This window comes from Hippocampus guttulatus, chromosome 9, assembly GCF_054856545.1.
Source record: "Hippocampus guttulatus isolate MCC_2025c chromosome 9, RoL_Hgut_1.0, whole genome shotgun sequence".
Lineage (NCBI taxonomy): Eukaryota > Metazoa > Chordata > Actinopteri > Syngnathiformes > Syngnathidae > Hippocampus > Hippocampus guttulatus.
Genome location: NC_141269.1, coordinates 5,999,253 through 6,017,990, shown reverse-complemented (window position 1 = coordinate 6,017,990; position 18,738 = coordinate 5,999,253). Strand labels below are relative to the sequence as shown.

The following is an 18,738-nucleotide window of genomic DNA, read 5'->3' as shown; positions in this document are numbered from 1 at the left end:
GAGGCAGCATTCCCAGTAGTGCCCCAGGGCTCACAAACACAAAGCCCGTATTTGTTAAAAAAAAAAAAAAAAAAAGCCTGAAATTCACAACATAAAGTGTTGGCTGAATGAATGACAAATGAAATAAAGGAACATCTACAGTATATCCTATTTTGAGCGGCACCTTTCAGTATTTGTGATTTTGTCATTCTGGTTATATTGGCAGAGGTAATAAAAAGACTCACACAAAACAAGTTCGTCCAACTGTTTATTTAAAGTTATTCCCGCTGCGCACGCCCTGCTTGTGTGAAAGGTGAGTCTGAAAGGAGGAGGATACAAGCCACTATAGTGCCACACCAGCACATTCACTAACAAGGCTACATGTTTAACACCTCCGCACCCCGCTGCTATGGCACTCTGCTCCGCACACCAACAACACGCCAGCATGATGACAGAGGCCAGTTCCGGAACCACTCTCGACTCCGATTGGAAAACAGGAGATGCTATTAGTAAATATAAAGTTCCACAAGGCCAAGAAAAGGGAGGCGGGTGATGAGTCCCTCAAAGTGGCCCTTGATCAGCCAGACCAGCTCTGATGATGTCACTAGAGAGGTGAATGGTGAGGCTTGTGACGTTGAACCCCAAAATTCACTGTGTTGTCGTCGTCCTTCTCCAGTCAATGATGCTGCTTTGTCTCTTCCACACAAAAATGGATGGACTGTGCCGGAGAGAACACAAGAGTAGGATGAGTGTACATGTTGACATATTTCAATTTAAATCCTTAATATAATTTGGTTGCAGCGAACAGGAACCACAATCAATAAAGGCGCATATTACGAAAAAGTAATCAATGGTCGGATTGAAAAACAATTGATTGCAAAAATAATTCCAAATATTAGACACCAAATTTAGATTAATCAACATCTATGGATTAATCATCTCAGACTTTGTTTACCCACATCACACACTACTAATACGTTACCTGCGTAGCGGACTACAGATCTCCAATGGGAATGATTTCTTCGTTGATAAAAAATTCAATGGTCTCCTCCTCCCAGTCATCCACGTTGCTGTCCGGCTCATCGGTGTCCACTCCTAGAAGAGTGAAAATACACACGTCGGCATACCAGATCAGAGCTGTAGAAGGCAAGAATCAGGGGATGAAAAATGATTTAACAGAGTAATGGCCGCACCTCCTCGGAGCTCCATGCGGGCCTCTTTCTGCTCCTGATAGAGCTGCACGGCCTGATCCCTGTAGTGACGGTACTCGTCCATCATGGCCCTGCGCTTGTCCACCAGTTCCTACCCACACATACACACAAGTCATAAACGTACGTTGAACTGTAATAGTAGAAACAAAAGAGAGTCGCCTTGGCGTGTCCAAAGAAGCAGAGCGAAAACAAAATGGAACCTTGGAAGCCTTGGACTGGCTCAGACGATCCTTCTGCTCAAAGATCTTGGAGTATTTCTTCAGATCCTTCTTGATCGACTTCAAGAAACAACAATGGAGATCATATTCAAATCATAGATAGAGCAGAAAAAACATGAGATTCAGATTAAGAGCAGCAGGTCAAGTCTCAAACTTTTAAATATCCTTCATACACATACATATACAGTATACACAATATTTTTTCAATGTTTCAACAACTTATGTGCGATGTCGGTTAGCAATAAATTACAGCATCTTCCGAGGTTTGCTCGCTGCCAGAAAAAAAATTTAAACCATAATAAACCGAGGACGCCCCCTGTACAGTTAAGGTCACATAAAATATCGGGGAAAAAAACCTTTTTACCTTGATCTGCTCTGCACCGAGCAGGCTCGGGGGTCGGGGTCTCCAAAGCAGTTGGCAGAAGCGGTCCTTGTTGTTCTTCTGAAGAAGGCGACCCTGGAATGTCCACAGCCAGTAAGCGTTGTCCACCTACAAGACCGAAAAAAAGACAGCATGTGAAGATCAGGAACAGGGCTTGTTTCGCAGGTGTCACGGTACCTTGTGGCTCCACCAGGAGACTGAGGTGACCACATAGCGTCCAGTGGGGTCCCATTCCACATCGGAGGCCATGTAGTGCTCTGCTATGTTCATCAAAGTGCAGTCGGACGTATCCACAAAGGCAAGCGCGCCATTCATACTACAGGGGGGGGGGACAAATTCTTACACGTGAAGGTTACTGATATAAAGACATGAAAACAACTGAAGAGGATAGGTTCTCAAAGTGTAGTATAGACAATAGTGGTACTTGGGCGCCCTCTGCTGGTCTTTGAAGAGCTTGAATTCAATATTGAAACGTTCCATGTTACATAAGAGTGGCTTTACCTTTATATGAATGCAGTACATTTATTAAGCAACTTTTAAGTACATTAGCGCTGCACTTAATCTTTTAGACATTTCATAAGTACGGTGTCTTGTAAGTACAATTAACCGGCAATTTGTATTATACTTGATTAGGCATAATAATTTACGTTCTGTGCAATATTTTTATGACATCATTAAGCAAATTTTTCGTTTTCCCACACAGCACAATGTTGACTTTCAATTTACCCATCATGCTTCAGTGGCGCATAAGAAAAGTGATTTCATTTGTCATCAGTGGCTTGCTTTGTTGTTGTTTTCTTTGAACAAAAACTAACCAACTCAACAACTGACCTCCTGAGTCCAGCCAGAACCAAGAACTGTCCTTGGGGGCTCCAGAAGATGCTGTTCGCCTGCTGCTTGTCAAACATCTCTGCAGAGGCCAAAACCATTTCACTTAGTGCCAGTTGGGGGTGTGCTTACGCAATAAAATCTCTTCCTCTGTACTGTGTGGCCGACATACTTATGAGATCGATCTTGCCGTTGTTTTTGACATGGTAGAAGGAGGCGTTGATCCTGGGAGACTCGCCGTGCAAAACTGCAAACTTGCTGTCGTTGGGCTCCCATGCAAACGCGATGATGCTCTCTGTGGTAAAACAGTACTCATGTCACTGCATGCCTTTGTTTTCTGCAGTTGCCTTGTCGACGACGTGTCGATGTGCGCTAACCTTTCATCTCCACCACATCAACAGGAACTTGTTTCTCTCTCATACGGAAGATTTCAAAGTTTGTGACCACGCCCTGGATATGAAAGAAAGGCACCATTAACATGCACAACCCCCATGTTTGTTTTGTTTCCATCTCAATGGGCATGTACCTGTGTCCCTTTCGGAGTCCTGTCTACTTTCACACACAGATAGTCTCCATTCCTCTGCCAGTGGAGCTTGCAGTCCACCACGTTGAAGAGGTTACGCACGCGGATCTCCTGACGGGAGGGCAGCTGCATCAGAGTCACCCTGGCTGGGATGTCCTTGTCCTCAGGCACCCAGAAAGCGATGATGTTGTCGCCCGGAGACCACGAAAAGTCCCTGTCCATGCAAACATATCACATTTGAACATAGAGGACACATAAAGCCATGAAAGCACCGATTGTGGATGATAGACTCATACTTGATTCCGCTGATCTTAAGACTCTTCTTGTCAAGCAGGCCCATAGACTGAAATCAACACATGGAGATTTTTTTTAATTGCAAATTTAACGTTTTACATGACTGAAACTCTCCTATTCTATCTTCTTACTGGAGTCTCATAGATGCTCAGCGTGTCTGGTGTCATCCTAGCAAAGAACTTTCCATCGTGGCTCCATCTGAAAACAACCATGCCATTTAAACTCCGCGGGAGCAACATTTAAAGATTACTACAAAGTGTATGCAAATTTGGTGGAGGAGTGCTCACTTGAATATGGGCCAGTGTGCGGCACTCTCGCAGTGAAAGCCTCTCTTCTTCTGGCCTGTCAGAATGTCCCAAATGATGATGGCCTGGGGGTCCTCTTTGGTGTCCATCAGCGGGCTGAAGGTCACGACGTACCTGCATGTCATCAGAAAGACATATAGTCCATGAAAATGTTTAATATATCCAAAAATAAATCAGACAGTGTAGGCCTTGCACAAGTGCTGCTGAGCAAAACTATTTACCGCTCACAGGGTGAGAAGTCGATGAGGGACACGCCCTGATGGCTGAACCTCTGAATCTGTTTGAACTTTTCGCCGCCCCACAAGGCGATGCCCCTTTGGTGGAACGTGGCCAGGTAGGTGCCTTTGGGGGACCAGCGAACATATGTCTCGGTCCAGCGCTGCATCCAAAAACAAAAAAGGATTCATGAAAGCACGGTTGTATACCCCCCCCCCCACACACACACATTGTGTTGAAATCTAAATTTACACATACCGCTCTTTCTTCTGAGACGACCGGATCCTTAGCGTCGTTGGCGAAAATGGCGGTCCTTTCACCAGCTTCATAGATCACACTGTACTGGTCGCGGCAGTCAGCGTCCTCGATCCAATGACGCATGTTACCCTGAACAGACAAAGAGTTAATAAGCAATGCAAAACAGTTGCTATTCACATTTGTTTGGCTTTTGATAGATCGGTCAAGTCCTTTGGTTTGACCCCACTGGATAAACACAATGTACAATGGTAATAATGTTCTACACTCACAAAGTCTTTAAAGGGCTGCTTCTCAGGAGTTTCCCACTCATCGTTAATGCTCATGTACCTTTAAAATAATAAAAAAAGAACATCTGTGATTATCTTGCATTAAATACGTCAATTTTTGCTGGACTTAGCAGTGTACTTGTCGAAGTCGGTGAAGAGGTTGACCCTAAACGTATGCTGTTTGTCCAGTTTGTAGCCGTCTGCGTTTTTCACCGCCTCCAGAGCCTGGTTGGGCGAAGCGTACTCCAAAAAGATGTAACTGGAAATACACAATGTGTCTGTTACATTATCTCTTCTTTGGTTATCGAGCTAAAAAAAAAGTCATCCTACCCTTTGGTCATGCCATCGGTCTCCGGGTAGAACTCGGTGGTGATTTTCCCAAATTTAGAGAAGATCTTGTGGATGACGTTCTTGAGCTTTTCCAAACGCTCCGGGCCAACCTGCGGGACGTTGTCCACCACCACCACGGAGTCGATGCCGTCAGCCTCCTGGGGTTTCTCCCTCAGAGTTTCGCCCAGGAGCTCTGTAGGGACCAAGGAGAGCCGAGTGAGAATATGTTCAAAAGCTCATTGGGCCATCATCACCTTATGTTTATAATCTGCATATTAACACATAAGCCCCGCCTATTTTCAGTTTGCCATTCCTGAATTAACCTGCAATGTTTGTGACTTTCATCTCGTCTCTATGCTGTTTACGTAACGCTCCTAGATTCCACAAGTTGGTGCCAAAGCCCCGCCTAATAAGTATAAAGTAATTAGTGTCAAGGAGGTGTCCTGGACTAATCCATAAGACTAAGAATCTAACATGCGTTTATGTTGGAAAGGAGATGACGTTAGCCTGGGTTGTGAGCAGAAGTTACAGAGAGTCTTTGCCACATGTGTATGGTTTTTGCTCTGATGAGTACCCAGCATCAGTTAAGGTGGCCTCGGGCCATCCAGCCACCGCTAGTGTTGGACCATGCTTCGCTTTCCAAGTCCACACTCACTGCCTTTATGCAACTACGTTGTCAAAATTTTCATCACCGCCAATTATAGTTTAATGCAAAATGTTCTTGAATGCATCTATTCTAAAATTGAAGAAGACACGTATGCAATTTTGTGGGTCAACAAAAGCTGATACGGCTCATACTAGAATGGCACTATGAGACAGCTGTTTCAGCTGAACCTGAGAATGTCAAATAATAATTTATACTTTCATTGGAAAATGTTTCATTTCAGGTGATTTGCTGCGAAGCCAAATGAGATTGAGAGGTGAAACACGGTGCGTCAGACTGCTTTACATCGTTTACTTGTCACTCATTCTACGTTCAGAAAACAAGACAATTGCTAGACCCGGGCTACAGTCAATGTGAAGTACTTTCTTTTTTGTTTGTTTTTAACTGTGACAAGGTGATTGTTATAACACGCCGTCTACTCCGGCTTAGAACGCAGCTAATGAAGCTAGCAGGCCGTAAAGCCGGCGATTTTCCTGTTTGCGCTCACCTTCGTCGTCGACGTCATCTTCGAAGTCCTCCGGGTCGCTAAAGGAGGGCTCCTCCTCCTCGTACTCGGGGTCGTCCGCCATGTCCACCGTTTCTTGCATTTAACACGTTTGACGGGACGGGCTTTCTCGTGACCGCAAACTGACTGGAAAGAAAGACGGGAAGCTGACAGTCTTCTACCGGCGTGCCACCATGTGCGGTCTCAAGGAAAATGGACGACCTAACGGCAATGTGGCACAGGAAGCAGTTTACAAACCCGGAAATGTAGCTGAAATATGACAAAGTTGTATCTCAAATGGATCAGCGGTTTTACATTGTGACCGTCATCCATTTTGTTGTTAATTACTGAAATCGGTTGCGGGGAGGAAAAAGGAAGACGTTTACCGGTTGTAACCAAGCGATTTCCCGCGAGATTATGGGAAAGGCAGCACATTATTTTTTATTATCAGTGCGTTGTGAAGTATTAATAGTTTATTTTACGACGTGAGTCCGCTCTCTGTCGTATAACACTCGCACACAAGCATGGATAGGGAGAGTGCGTCGCTGCTGGCCACCGTGTGCGCACTCTTGGCGGATTCCGCCAAACCTCTGCCCGATGACACCAGCCTGGAGAAACTACTGGACCGGCTCACCGAATTCTCCGAGGCAGGTTTGTGATCCCTTTTGCCTCGAAACGCGAGATCAAACAACCGCCCACCGTCCTTGGCCAAGGCGTTTGGTGCACTCCTCAGAGGTTACAAACTTACAAATACAATAAACGCATACAAATGTTTCAATAAGCCAACCATGGTTTATATTAAAGGGGACGTATTCTGCAAAAATTACTTTTTCATTGTGAATCTAAACAGCCAACTAAATCATTTGCCTTATTTCAGAGTCTTTAATACCTGTACTTGAGAAGTTCCATATTTTCTTGTTTCTCTTTAGGTGTATCACTTCCGGATAGTTGTCCATGTCTTCTTGACTTCATCTCTACCATAGCCTCCAACTCCACTTCTGATCCCAGCATCCTCTCCTTTGCCCTCAAGCTCAGCGGCCTGTTGGCAGCCACCGAGGATAACTACAGAGCCTTGCAGGTAAGGAGTAAACAGACTTCTGGCACATACAGGTGCGTGTTGATAATAAATGTGAAACTTGTAGAAAATATACAGTATTTATTTCAGTCGTTCAATTGAAAAAGTGAAACTAGGACTGGGCAATTATGGAAAGAAATAATAATCACAATTATGTTGATGGGTGGCCCAGTGGTCGATTGGTTAGCACGTTGACCTCACAGTGCAGAGGTGCAGGGTTCGATTCCGGCTCTGGCCTCCCTGTGTGGAGTTTGCATGTTCTCCCCGTGCCTGCGTGGGTTTTCTCCGGGTACTCTGTTTTACTCCCACATTCCAAAAACATGCATGGCAGGTAAACGGAACACTAAAGTGTGATTGTGAGCGTGAATGGTTGTTCATCTGTGTGCCCTGCGAATGGCTGGCAACCAATTCAGGGTGTACCCCGCCTGCTTTTATAAATATCTGTCTGCTTTTCCATACAGGAGCGCTCAGTTCTGGATATAATCTTTAGTGTGCAGCGCTGGAAGGACGCTGAGTTATGGGATGACCCTTGTATCAGAATTGGCTGGATTCATGGTTTAAAGAGAATGCTTCTGCACCCGAAGGCGCTTGCTTTCTTTGTGCAGTCAGGTCTGTCCTCCCTTTTTACATTTTTGTTTGCAAGTTAAAGCAACAAAAAAATAATAATAATCTGAACTCAATAAAATTGTAAATCAGGTGACAAGGCAGGACTGTGTTTTCATGATTCAATGATCTTAATTCTGCCTAGGTTTCATCACACCACTCCTTCAGCTCCAATCAGATCCAAGCATGTTTGTTGCTTCTGCCGCTAACCAGCTACTGGCCCACATCCTCCTCGCAATTCAGCCAGAAAACGAAGAGCATGCAAATATCAAAACCAACACAGAACACAGCCGTGTTGTCTTGCAAACGACTGACCATATAAAGGAGTCATTGGTACCCAAAGAAAGCACACTGGCAGCTGGTAATCGGCAGGTTCTCAAGCTACTGGCGCTGATCCTGGACCAGGCCCGGCGTCCTCTGCGGGACCAGCTGCTCACGGCGCTTGCTGCCTCTCTCGAGGAGCTGGCAGAAGCGGGATACAGTCAGATGACACCGGCTCTAATGGATGTCATTATGGCTGGGTACAGGTAGACTGGACAATTAATCAATTCAAATTGACACCAAAATCTAATAGAATGAAATGTTTATATTGCAAAGTTTGCAATATTTGAAAAAACCTTGAAAAAAAAACCTTGCTTCATTTCATCTAAACAACAACTGAAGGAGATAAACTGCGCTTCATATCAATTCATTGTTCAGTTGCCTTTATTTCAGGCTAAGCCTAATCTATAACACCAAAACATTTAGATTGTTTATTGCAGTACAGATTAATTTATTGCTTGTGTTTGTTGGAAAAACAATAGGAGGGCCTTGAAAAACAAAATCACCTATTCAATCGCAATATTGTGGGACAAAAATAACAATTAGATCGAGATGAGCCTCACCATCTATCTCACTATCTATCAATCAAGCTAGCTAGCTGTACATCTAGCTATCTATCTATCTAAGATAAGCAATATAACTTCTATCTGAACTATCTGAATTTGCCATGTTTGTCCTCAGCCCTGACAGTGACGACGTCACCAGCCATCTTTTGTCCTCTATGTTGAACGTCAACAAACCCACCGACCTCGTCCAAGCTGCGGCGGCGTTTCTCCACCAAAGTCACTCATGTGCATCAAGTGACGCAGATAACATAAGAAGGGTCGTGAGAATCCTCCTGCTGCCCCTCCACTTTGTCACTGAGCATCCCTTGCTAGGAACAGGTATGAACTGTACATCGAAACAAAGCAACGGTTGCAACCCTTTGTTGTATTCAAAAATCTTTTCAGACCCTTCAGCAGACACTGCAATCATGACGGCACAGCTGAAGAATAAAAGCACGTTCATCTCCATGATCTGTGTCTGTCTGAGAAACGCCCCCCAGGTGGCACTTATGGTGAGACATACTGTAACTGTGTACTGTGATGATTAATGTCATTGTATTTTGGCTGATATTGATGAAAATGTATGGCTGTGTGCCCGATTAACCGCATGTTGAGATAGCTAGATAGCCCATCAGCTATGCACAGCTCACAGGAGCCTTTGTTCCGGCTTGACTTGCAATTGTGAAATAAAAATAAAACCAAAAGATGTTATAAAAATCTACAAATGCTGAGCTGTACTGCGATTTGCGTTTTAGGTTCAATGAAGACTCTCAATTGTTCATATAAATGTGGATAGAAATTAGACTGGATATAAAGTATCTGGTTTAGAAATCCTCCTTTCCTTTAGCCCCCAGGCATCCTTCCGTGTCTCCCGGCTATGATTGTCCTCTCAGTTGTTACTTTGCTAAGAATCTGCAGTGGTGACGCTTCCACCTCCTCCTCGTCCTCACTCGATGGCTACAAGAATGAGGTTTACCGGTGCATCGTCAGCAGTGGCAAAGTTCAGAAATCCGCTTTGGAGGCTTTGGCTTCCCTCAGCAGCAGCCCAGGTAATCTAACCAAGCAAAAAATAAATCCTTCTCCTAAAGCAAGTTCCAAATATATTGATTTTTCATATTTTCTTGTACTGTATTGGATCTCATCAGATGTACGGAATGAAACATATCTTGATGTTTGCGTTTTAGGGGCTGACAGCACAATGAACGAGGTGTCTGAAATCTTGGTACATTATATGAGTAACCCCGATTCAGACCCCACTGTAAGTACTATTTGTATTTTATAGAACGCGGTCGTCACTTTGGAAGATAAAAGTGTCCCCGAAGTGTACTTTGTTAAAAACATTTTTTAACAAAGTTAAAAACATTTTTTAACAAAGTATAGTTTGTGTGTTTTTAGGTACTGCAAAAGTCCTACAAGGCATTTGTACAGTGGACGAGTGTTTGGACGGACCTCTCATTCATTTCACAGCAAGTCAGAGAAGGTAGTGTTCAGCATCCCTTATGTGTTTACAGGAAAGAAATCCTATTTTCTCCAAAAACTTTTGATTCTACTGTTTTCCGTTCTGTGAAATTTCTTCTAAAAAAAACAGCGAAAACCACAGTGGTGGCAGTAAATGATTGGATTGCACTTGACGAATATAAATGTCCACGGCAATGAACGGATTCAAAAAAATGTAAACTTTGAATTTAGATCTCCTCATGGGAGTGGAGAAGCGTGCATGCGATCCACGTTGGGAGGTGAGAGACTCCACCATCGAGTTTTTGGGACAGCTGCACTGCGTCCCGTCCTGGAAATCGGCTGACTCTGCTTTGTTGAGCGAGCGCCGTACCGCACCGCTTCTCCGGGAGGCGCTGCAGGATCCGGAGAGCTACGTGAGAGCCAGCGCCGTCTCGGCACTGGCGCTTGGTTTCGTGCCTGGCGGGCTGCAGGGAACTGAGTTGTCTCAGGAACAGGTAGGCGAATTTGACATGTTTCACGAATTAGAAAGCATTTCTTGTGAAGCATTTCTTTGAAAATTAAAGCTTGCATTGGCGAGACCTGATTCTGATGCTTTGTGTGCCGAATGTGTCTGAACCAGGGTTATAATAGTTTTGGGGGTTTTATTATATTCATTTAATGTTGACTTATGTTTTTTTAAATATTATTTTCAATTAGTCTTTAGCGCATGTTTATTTTATTTCATTAACGAAAATGTTTTTTTTAATTCATTAGTTTTTGTAAACTAGCAACATTAGTCTGGAAAAAAAAAAGTCTGGATTTGTCAATGTCGTCTATTTCCAGACTGACACAGTGGGTCGCCTGTTAAAGATTCTTTGTGAGGACACGGAAGGTTTCGCCAGGCGGGCCGTGGTCCGCTACTTCATGACCTGGCTCTCCTCTTGTTCCTCCCCTCCTTCGTCGCCCCACTCGCTTCTCTTGGAGTCGGTGCGCGTCGTCCTCTCGCGCGGCAGCCTGGATTTGGACTGGGAGGTGAAGGTGAACACCTTAGAGTTGGCTGAGCTCCTGCTGGACGCCGCCTTTTCGGATCACGGGACATGCACCGGTGCAGAGAATCACCCTTATGCGACATTTTCAACGCACGCTAATGGACAGGCGTGGGCCAGGGGTGCCGCTTTAGACTCTGCGTTGAGTTCTTTAGTGGATCAAGGCGTCTTCTCGGTATTGCTGAGCGGCCTGGTGGACTGCGACCGCCCCGTTGCGCTGAAGGCTTGTGAACTCCTCATAAGAATCAGAGAAACGATCAACGGGATGGCCGACGTGATGTCCGGCGTGTTCTGCGAACTGCCTGAATGGGGTTGGGGGAAGGAAATCAGGAAGGTGCTCAAGAACGGAGACGAAGGCCAGCTCGTGAGCGTGTCCAAAGTGTTGACGTCACTGGCCTTAGACGAGCGGCGGGTCCTTCTGAGCCAAAGCAGCGATCATGTTCACAACTCCTTCCAGTCTCTGCTGCAGGATATCCTGAGCGCAGGAGTTACTCTCGGGGACGCCGGCAAGGACGACGGTCAAGAAGTCATCGTGGACTGTTACTGACTTACTTTTACAGTACTCACCAAAAAATTTGGGATAATGGCCTCAGGGGTGACATTTTAGGATGATCCTAAAATGTACAACATTGACCCGTGAACTTCATTTGAGCTTTTCGAAACGTTTGAATTCACTGTGCAGTGTGTCACAACTTCTTATTGTACAACACGCTCTTCTCTAACAAGAAGCTAAATGGTAAACATCACACCAGGGTGTCATTTTTGTACATTCTTGCTCATAGCGAGTCATACAAAGCAAGCAACAAGGACTCTTTAAAAAAAAAAATAATAATAATAAAAACTCACATTAAATGTTCAGCAAAAGTCTAAACTATTTTTGCTACCGTTCAATATTATCAATATTCATCTTTTTTTTTTGTCTTTTGTGTCATTCAAGTGCAAGCAGGTCGCATTATAATAAGCCCTTTTCTGGCGTAAATAAATTCATGATGACATCAGTGTTACATAATGATAAATAATGAAATGCCGAGGAGGGAATTTGTGTCGTCTGTTATTTATAGACACGTGGGTTACTCTTCAATTTATTTCTTATCGTATCACAGGAATAAATGTGCTATAATAATAATGAACTATTTTACCAATTAGAATCTTTATAATTGTGATTTGTGGTTTGTTTTTAATGCCAGTTGTCATCCTGTGAGCTCTTTAATATTTTGATGACCTTTAGTGACGTGGGACATTGTGGTTGGAGCCTTGCGACAACCTTGTTGCAGAACGCCTGATTGTCTTAGTAAAAGCTGTACTCGGCATGGGGGGGGGGGGGGGGGGGGAGTGAACAGGAGTCATTACAGCACCCTCGGTCTAGGCTGAGTACAGCTGATCTAGAAGAAAAAATTTGGGATTTAAACAATTCCAGTGTGGAGTTTGGATGTCTTCCCATGCCTGCGTGGGTTTTCTCTGGGTATTCGAGTTTCCTCCCACATTCCAAAAACACGCATGGTAGGTTAATGAAACACTCTAAATTGTTTCATGAGTCATAAGAATAATTTATTAAATTGTACCTGCATTTGCATGTAAATTCATCACCTCAGAGGAATTTTATGAAGCTCGTTATCTCTAACCGTTATGCAAGAAGTGTATTTCAGTGGGCCACCACCATCTGCTCTGCCTTTATCATGAAATGCCCCAAATTTTAAATAAAAAAAGAACTTGTGAAAATATTTGTTTCAGCATAGGAGACATTTGCACACCAAAGCGGCACAAAAAGAAGGTGAAATGCAATGTCTGTGTTTTTGCGTTATTTATCAAATTACCGTATTTTTCGCACGATCAGGTGCCTCTGGGTATAAGGTGCACCTTCAATGAATCGACTATTTTGAAACTGTTTTCATATACAGTATAGGGCGCACCACTTTAGAAGGCACATAGAATAGAACCTACAATAGTAGCTGCGGTTACATTAGGCGTCCACTAGATGAAGGTAAAAGGAACACAATACAATGCAACTTTATTTATATACAGTACTGTAGTGCATTCACAACCGCTGCACCTGTAACCAAGGGCTTTACAGAACAATTAAAATACTACGTCCAAGAAATCAGAATATTGATCCACATATAAGGCACATCGGATTATAAGGCGCAATGTCGGAAAATTGTATGCTTTTAGGTATGCCTTACAGTGCAGAAAATACGGTATATCAAAATAACCCATCTTCCTATGTAACTGTTTGAATATTATCTAGCTGATATTTTACTGTTTTAGTACCTTTTTTTTTTTAACTTCAATTTGATGATGTATTTTATTTTAAGCCCCACTGCCCTCCCCAGTGCGTGATGCGCGTGGACATGAGCCGGAGTCACAGGAGGCAGTCGCTGCGTTCACGTGTTCACGCACACAAACTCAGTCACATGGAGAAACAGAGGGACACACGGGTGGAGAACCTCTCCTCATTAACTAATGGGTGGCAGCACACACACACATAATGCAACTGCTTCTCTTTTCCGTAGCATAGCCCAATCCACACGCTGGTCTCTCACCACTGTCATCTCTCCTCATTGATGAAGTGAAGCGTGCTGCCGGTGGCTCGTCTCTCCTCTCCCGGATTCCAAAGCATGGAGGCTGTGGCACTTTTCTCCTTCGCCGCATCTGAAGCGGACGAGCTCAGCTTCCAGAAAGGGGACATCGTCAAGGTAAATGCTGATGTGTCCCAGAGTGCGTGGCGTTCAGCCATAATAATGCTTGTGTCATGTACTGTATGTACAGGTGACAGAAATGGAGGAGGATTCTTGTTGGTACACAGCAGAGATGGAAGGCAAAAGGGGCTACGTGCCGCAGAACTACATTTCTCTTCTGCCTCATCCGTAAGAATCATTTTACAAGTCACTTCTGTGATTCCCTGGAACCACGTTTGGTAGACTTATGTCAAAGTTATCCTCCCAAAACACATTTTCGGTGAAACTTTTGAGATCGCAACTTTTCAATCCAAAGAAACGCAACACAAAACAAACACAAATGACGCAAATGGCTCTTGTCTTGACAAATTAGTTTATATTTAATCGGTGTATTTTTATTTAAAAATTGTATTAGTAGTAGTAATAGTAGTAGTATTTATATTTTTCCTCAATGCTACCATTTTTATTGGCAGTAGTTTTAATGTGTAAATTGTGCTCAACTGTTTTTTTATTCGTCTGTGCAGTAGTCGGAGTTGTGTTTGTATTTTCCTGGGTTATTTATCGATATTGTTATCGCTACTTTTATTTTCGTCTATATTTGTTTGAGTATTTATTGGTAGTTGTATTTTTATTTTTTATTATAGTAGCAATATTTTGCAATTTATCATTATTGTTTTTAATAATAATAACGTTGTCGTCGTTATCAGTGGTAGTAGCCGTGGTATTGGTGTTACTCTTCCTCTTTTATTAGTGATGGTTCTTGTTTTTTTCCCAATTATTAATTTTATTACCGGCAATATTAATCTATTTCTGTTATCGTTGTTGTTTAATTGTTTTTCAGTATTAGTAGTACTGTAACTGTATTTCCCCCAATGTTATTTTTGTATAGAATTACTACCTTTAGTCGTATTGTTACTATTAATCTTCTTTCATTTACATGATTATCATTTGTATTTTTTTCCATATTTCAGTTTTCCCGATAAATTCTCATTCTATTTATCAGTAGTAGTATTCATAGTAAATCACACATACCAAAAATCACCCACTGCGTTGTAGAGATGGGTTGCGTTCTTAATAATTTAGTTTCTATATTCCAATAGGAGCAAAATATTCGAAACAGAACAGCTGGATATTGGGTTCTATTAAATGATATTGGACAAGTATATGAGTGCATCTTCCTTCCTCTTGCCTGCCTTGCGGGGTGGCGTACTGGTATGTGCAGGTGGTTTGCGGGCCCGGTGTCGAGACTGGAGGCGGAGCGGCGTCTGCACTGGCAGGATAGCGGCACGTTCCTGGTGAGAGAGAGTGAGTCAGCCCCCGGAGAGTTTTCCGTCTCTGTTAGGTGAGCAAAGAGAACACTGTGGTGCCTCAGTGGACCATCACATGTTATTACTATATTATTACTGGTCGTAGTTGGTCATGCCCCGCCAGGATTTCTCTGCTGCTTTGCCATCGACAGTTTTGCAGATTTACTGACAAACCTTTCTGTTATTTCCTGAAACACCCTGTGGCATGTGGGGACAATTTTGGTGCCAAAGAAACAATTGCAAGTGAGTTGAGGAGCTTCTTTTAGACAAAAGTAGTCCTTTCCTTTAGGGGTGGGTGTGTCATCGATTAGTCATCGATTTGAGTGGGACTGTATCTTGAGCCAATTAGGTTTCCAATTCATCCTTCCATGATGCCATCTTTTTTTTTTTAGTTTCCGAATTGGTTGGTCCGTGCATTCATTTTTGGAGAGTATTGGCAATTTCTATAAATCCGACATGATAATGGTGATATTAAGAGGTTGATTAAGTCGAGTAACTCCCAATTCAAGAGCTGGGTAGGAATTTCCCTCAGTGTGTTATTACCATGTTTTGACCATATTACGTTTGCTATATTTCAAATTGTGGATATAAACATGCAAGGGTTGCATAAAACACAGAGGCACTAGTGAATGTGCCTTTTGATGTTTGATTTCCATTCCACTGAGCACATTAGCTACTTGCAGCATCCACATGTCTGTGAGCGTGCATATGTCAGGCTCAGCGCATATCTAAATTTGTTCGGCAAGAACCCATTTTAACTAAAAATATCACAAGCTCATGGCCAGCCAGTGCATGTGAAGCTGCAATTTGGGTCACCAAAAGTGACGACGGGCCCATTTAATCAGGAAATGTTCTCAATAATCAAGGCCGTTACATAAGAGCGTTACATCAATTAAATGCAGGTATGTTATGCAATTAACACATGTGATAGAGACACACATGTAAAAGTACAAGATGTGCCGCACATGTAAAAGTACAAGATGTGCACGTATGAATGTTGCAAGGCTTAACATCTGCCTGCTCTGGGAAAGGTCACGTGCCTGCTTTATTTATATTTCGACACTGTCATGCCACCGCACTGCGCAAAACTCAAAATGGTCAACAGAGGGCAATAATACTCAAGCACAAATATCAGATTCACATGAGTTAATACTTTGTAGGTCATGTAGACCAGTGAATACTCATTAAAAATGTATTATGCAAAATATCATGAATGAGAGAGCATTTTGCAGTCAAAATGTATTATTTTTTTTCCAAGGTTAATGTTAAATATTTTACAGATTGATTCGATTTTTTTTTTTGGTCATACACATTTTTCAATTACGTAAATTACAGAGTTAACGGCAACACATAGATCAAATTAAATGACAGTATTTTATTTCATTTTTATTTGCACAAACATTCTTTTTTAACTAAATGTACTGGGTCCAAAAATGCAAATGATTCCTATTAATATCTGAGTCTCCTTCTGGTATCGGATTGAAAGAACCCACTGAACCCTATATTTTAAATTTCGCAGCCATAGTAAATGCAGGAACATAGTGCCCCACCATGGTCCTATCTAATGCTGTCAGTTGCCAATTCTTGATCCAAAGTCCAGTGAGAGGAAGGACCGACTCGAAGAAAACATGCTTTCAGGCCTTACTTTGTCTCCCACACATTTTTCTCCGGCAGCTATGGCGACAGGGTGGAGCATTTCCGAGTGCTGGAGGGGGGCGGTCAGTACTGCATCTGGGACGAGTCCTTCAGCTCCCTCAACCGGCTGGTGGACTTCTACAAGACTCACAGCATCGCCGTGGAGAAGGTGGTCCGCCTTCGAGACCCCCCCTCGGATGTGTCCCTCCGCCAGGGTTCCCGCACTGGCCGTAACCCTTATCCTAACCCATACAAAAGCACCTCTCTGGAGTGCCTCCCTTCGGCCCGCCTCCACGGCCCTCACCCCTTGAGAGAGTCGTCCTCTGTGCAGCTGCTGGAACAGGTTTTGGGGGTACGACTGTTTGATTAACACAGGGTGGGTGGGGGGGGGGGGATATTTTTCCATTTAGTTAAGTGAGGGAAAAAAATGTCATGTCAAATCATGTTAAAAAAATATATCTATTGTGAAAATTTCCAATTCGAGTGCTATACTCAATTTTGCTGTCATGTACTGTATATATATATTTTCTTCCCCCCAAATCATGGCATATAATATTTATAACCTTCGATACAGCCTGCAACAGTACAAAACAAAATGGAGTTGAAGGAATATGAAAAACGTGGGTGTTGAAAAAGTGGAGGGATTGGGACACACATTCAATTCAAATACTACTGCTGATGATTGGAGGCGGGCGAGTACTGATACCAGGTATCGATATCGGGATGATACAGCCTTACTTCAAGGTATTTAGTGCTCATGAGGGTTGCCAATTGCAGCCACCAATACTTATGGAAAAAAGAAATACACCATACACATACACCAAGTCCTCCTCACCAGTAGTTGGCGCTACACAGCAACGCTTTGACACATCAGCTGATCATCAAGTGCGTCGGGAAGAAAGACACAATTATCCGTCGTCAGGTTAATTGAAATCGTACGTATCAGAAGTACTTGGGCTATCTGTACTCTGTATCGGTTATCAATGGTAAATACTCATACTGGTATCGGGTTGATATAATTATTCATTTAATATCTTATTAATTCAAATTTTTGAAATTCTAATTGATTTAAATGTAGATTTTTTTAATGCACATGTATGTATTATAGTGCTAAATTCTAACTAATTGTCCTTTCAACTAAAGTCCTTTGATTGCCAAACTCAATTTATGAAAATATACCAACCAAGCTTCATGAACAGACCCGCCATCTGTGTTTTGTTTTGTTTTTTGTTTGCAGAAGCCGCGCCTGGCTCATGCCCTGTGCGACTACGCCCCGCCACACACCGCCCACCTGCATTTCCTGCGCGGTGACCTTATCGACCTACTGGACTGCTCTGGCTCGCGGTGCTGGAGGGGCCGCTGCCGCGGGCGCGTCGGCGTCTTTCCGCCGCAGTACGTCCAGCCGCTGTACCATTGACAACATCATCTCGTGTCAGTCACGACAGAGCTGCATCACTGCCACTGAAACATGGCCTGGCAAGGAATCAAACAATACAGTGGAACCTCTAATGTCAAAATAATTTTCAAATCGACCCAAATTTCAACGTGGGCTGTGTGTACCATTTTTTTTTTTTGGTTTCGTTTTGTTTTTGGAGCAACATTAGAACGTCGGGTTTTATAATTTCGCTTATTTTTACACTGACCCTTGCACTTCCAGTTTTTGCAATGTGAACAGATTGCGGTCAAACTTTAGAGGTTCCACTATGTGGTGAAAATTTAAAGTTATCCAATCACATCTTTTGCTTCCCTTCCTACTGTCTTTGGCTTTAAGAGTCATTCAGAATTCATCATTTGAATTTTATATGCTTGATGTTGGGCAGTTCGTCTCACTAAGAGTTTTTGGTTTGTTTTCATGCAATTGAAGTTAGCAGTATTTGCACATGCTTTAAACTTTTGAAATGATCTAATATGATGACCAAGTCGCAGACGTACACTTTAATAATTTAAATAGAATATATTTCAGTAAATTGCAATACGTGTTTTTCGTCCTGCCACCCTTTTATCAAGCTTCTACAAGAAATATGAATAAAGAATTGTATTTTACTACTGCTGTTTCGATAGCTCTCACTCCCCTGTAAACATCAGAGAATACAATATAAAATGATCCAAAAAATGCATTAATAAAATTAAGAGTTC

At 42.9% G+C, this 18,738-nt stretch overlaps 3 protein-coding genes across 4 annotated transcripts; 2 read left to right on the top strand and 1 right to left on the bottom strand.

Moving 5' to 3' along the window:
- Nucleotides 1-234: 234 nt before the first annotated feature.
- eif3ba (eukaryotic translation initiation factor 3, subunit Ba) lies at nucleotides 235-6,188 on the bottom strand. Its single transcript, XM_086120027.1, has 19 exons — nucleotides 5,962-6,188; nucleotides 4,811-5,003; nucleotides 4,620-4,739; nucleotides 4,484-4,541; nucleotides 4,215-4,343; nucleotides 3,962-4,119; nucleotides 3,723-3,854; nucleotides 3,567-3,633; nucleotides 3,438-3,484; nucleotides 3,145-3,355; nucleotides 2,996-3,068; nucleotides 2,791-2,913; nucleotides 2,622-2,700; nucleotides 1,968-2,106; nucleotides 1,773-1,898; nucleotides 1,391-1,468; nucleotides 1,173-1,281; nucleotides 962-1,074; nucleotides 235-697 (listed from the first exon to the last, which is right to left on the bottom strand). The coding sequence occupies exons 1-18, from the start codon at nucleotides 6,059-6,061 to the stop codon at nucleotides 974-976; spliced, it is 2,043 nt and encodes a 680-aa protein (XP_085976153.1). The 5' UTR covers nucleotides 6,062-6,188; the 3' UTR covers nucleotides 235-697; nucleotides 962-973.
- On the top strand, nucleotides 6,172-12,706 carry brat1 (BRCA1-associated ATM activator 1). 2 transcript variants are annotated; one of them, XM_086120026.1, is made up of 11 exons: nucleotides 6,172-6,609; nucleotides 6,888-7,036; nucleotides 7,495-7,642; nucleotides 7,782-8,163; nucleotides 8,639-8,841; nucleotides 8,908-9,014; nucleotides 9,350-9,551; nucleotides 9,687-9,760; nucleotides 9,898-9,982; nucleotides 10,192-10,454; nucleotides 10,783-12,706. In XM_086120026.1, the coding sequence occupies exons 1-11, from the start codon at nucleotides 6,483-6,485 to the stop codon at nucleotides 11,530-11,532; spliced, it is 2,490 nt and encodes an 829-aa protein (XP_085976152.1). In that variant the 5' UTR covers nucleotides 6,172-6,482; the 3' UTR covers nucleotides 11,533-12,706. The 2 variants fall into 2 exon arrangements, with proteins under 2 accessions (XP_085976152.1, XP_085976151.1); XM_086120025.1 differs by having other exon boundaries at nucleotides 8,639-9,014.
- A 470-nt stretch (nucleotides 12,707-13,176) lies between these two features.
- Nucleotides 13,177-18,645, top strand: LOC147200054 (GRB2-related adapter protein-like). The gene is made up of 5 exons (XM_086121061.1): nucleotides 13,177-13,678; nucleotides 13,752-13,849; nucleotides 14,883-15,002; nucleotides 16,642-16,954; nucleotides 17,840-18,645. Exons 1-5 carry the CDS (start codon nucleotides 13,601-13,603, stop codon nucleotides 18,017-18,019), a joined length of 789 nt encoding a protein of 262 aa, XP_085977187.1. The 5' UTR covers nucleotides 13,177-13,600; the 3' UTR covers nucleotides 18,020-18,645.
- The last annotated feature ends 93 nt before the right edge of the window (nucleotides 18,646-18,738 follow it).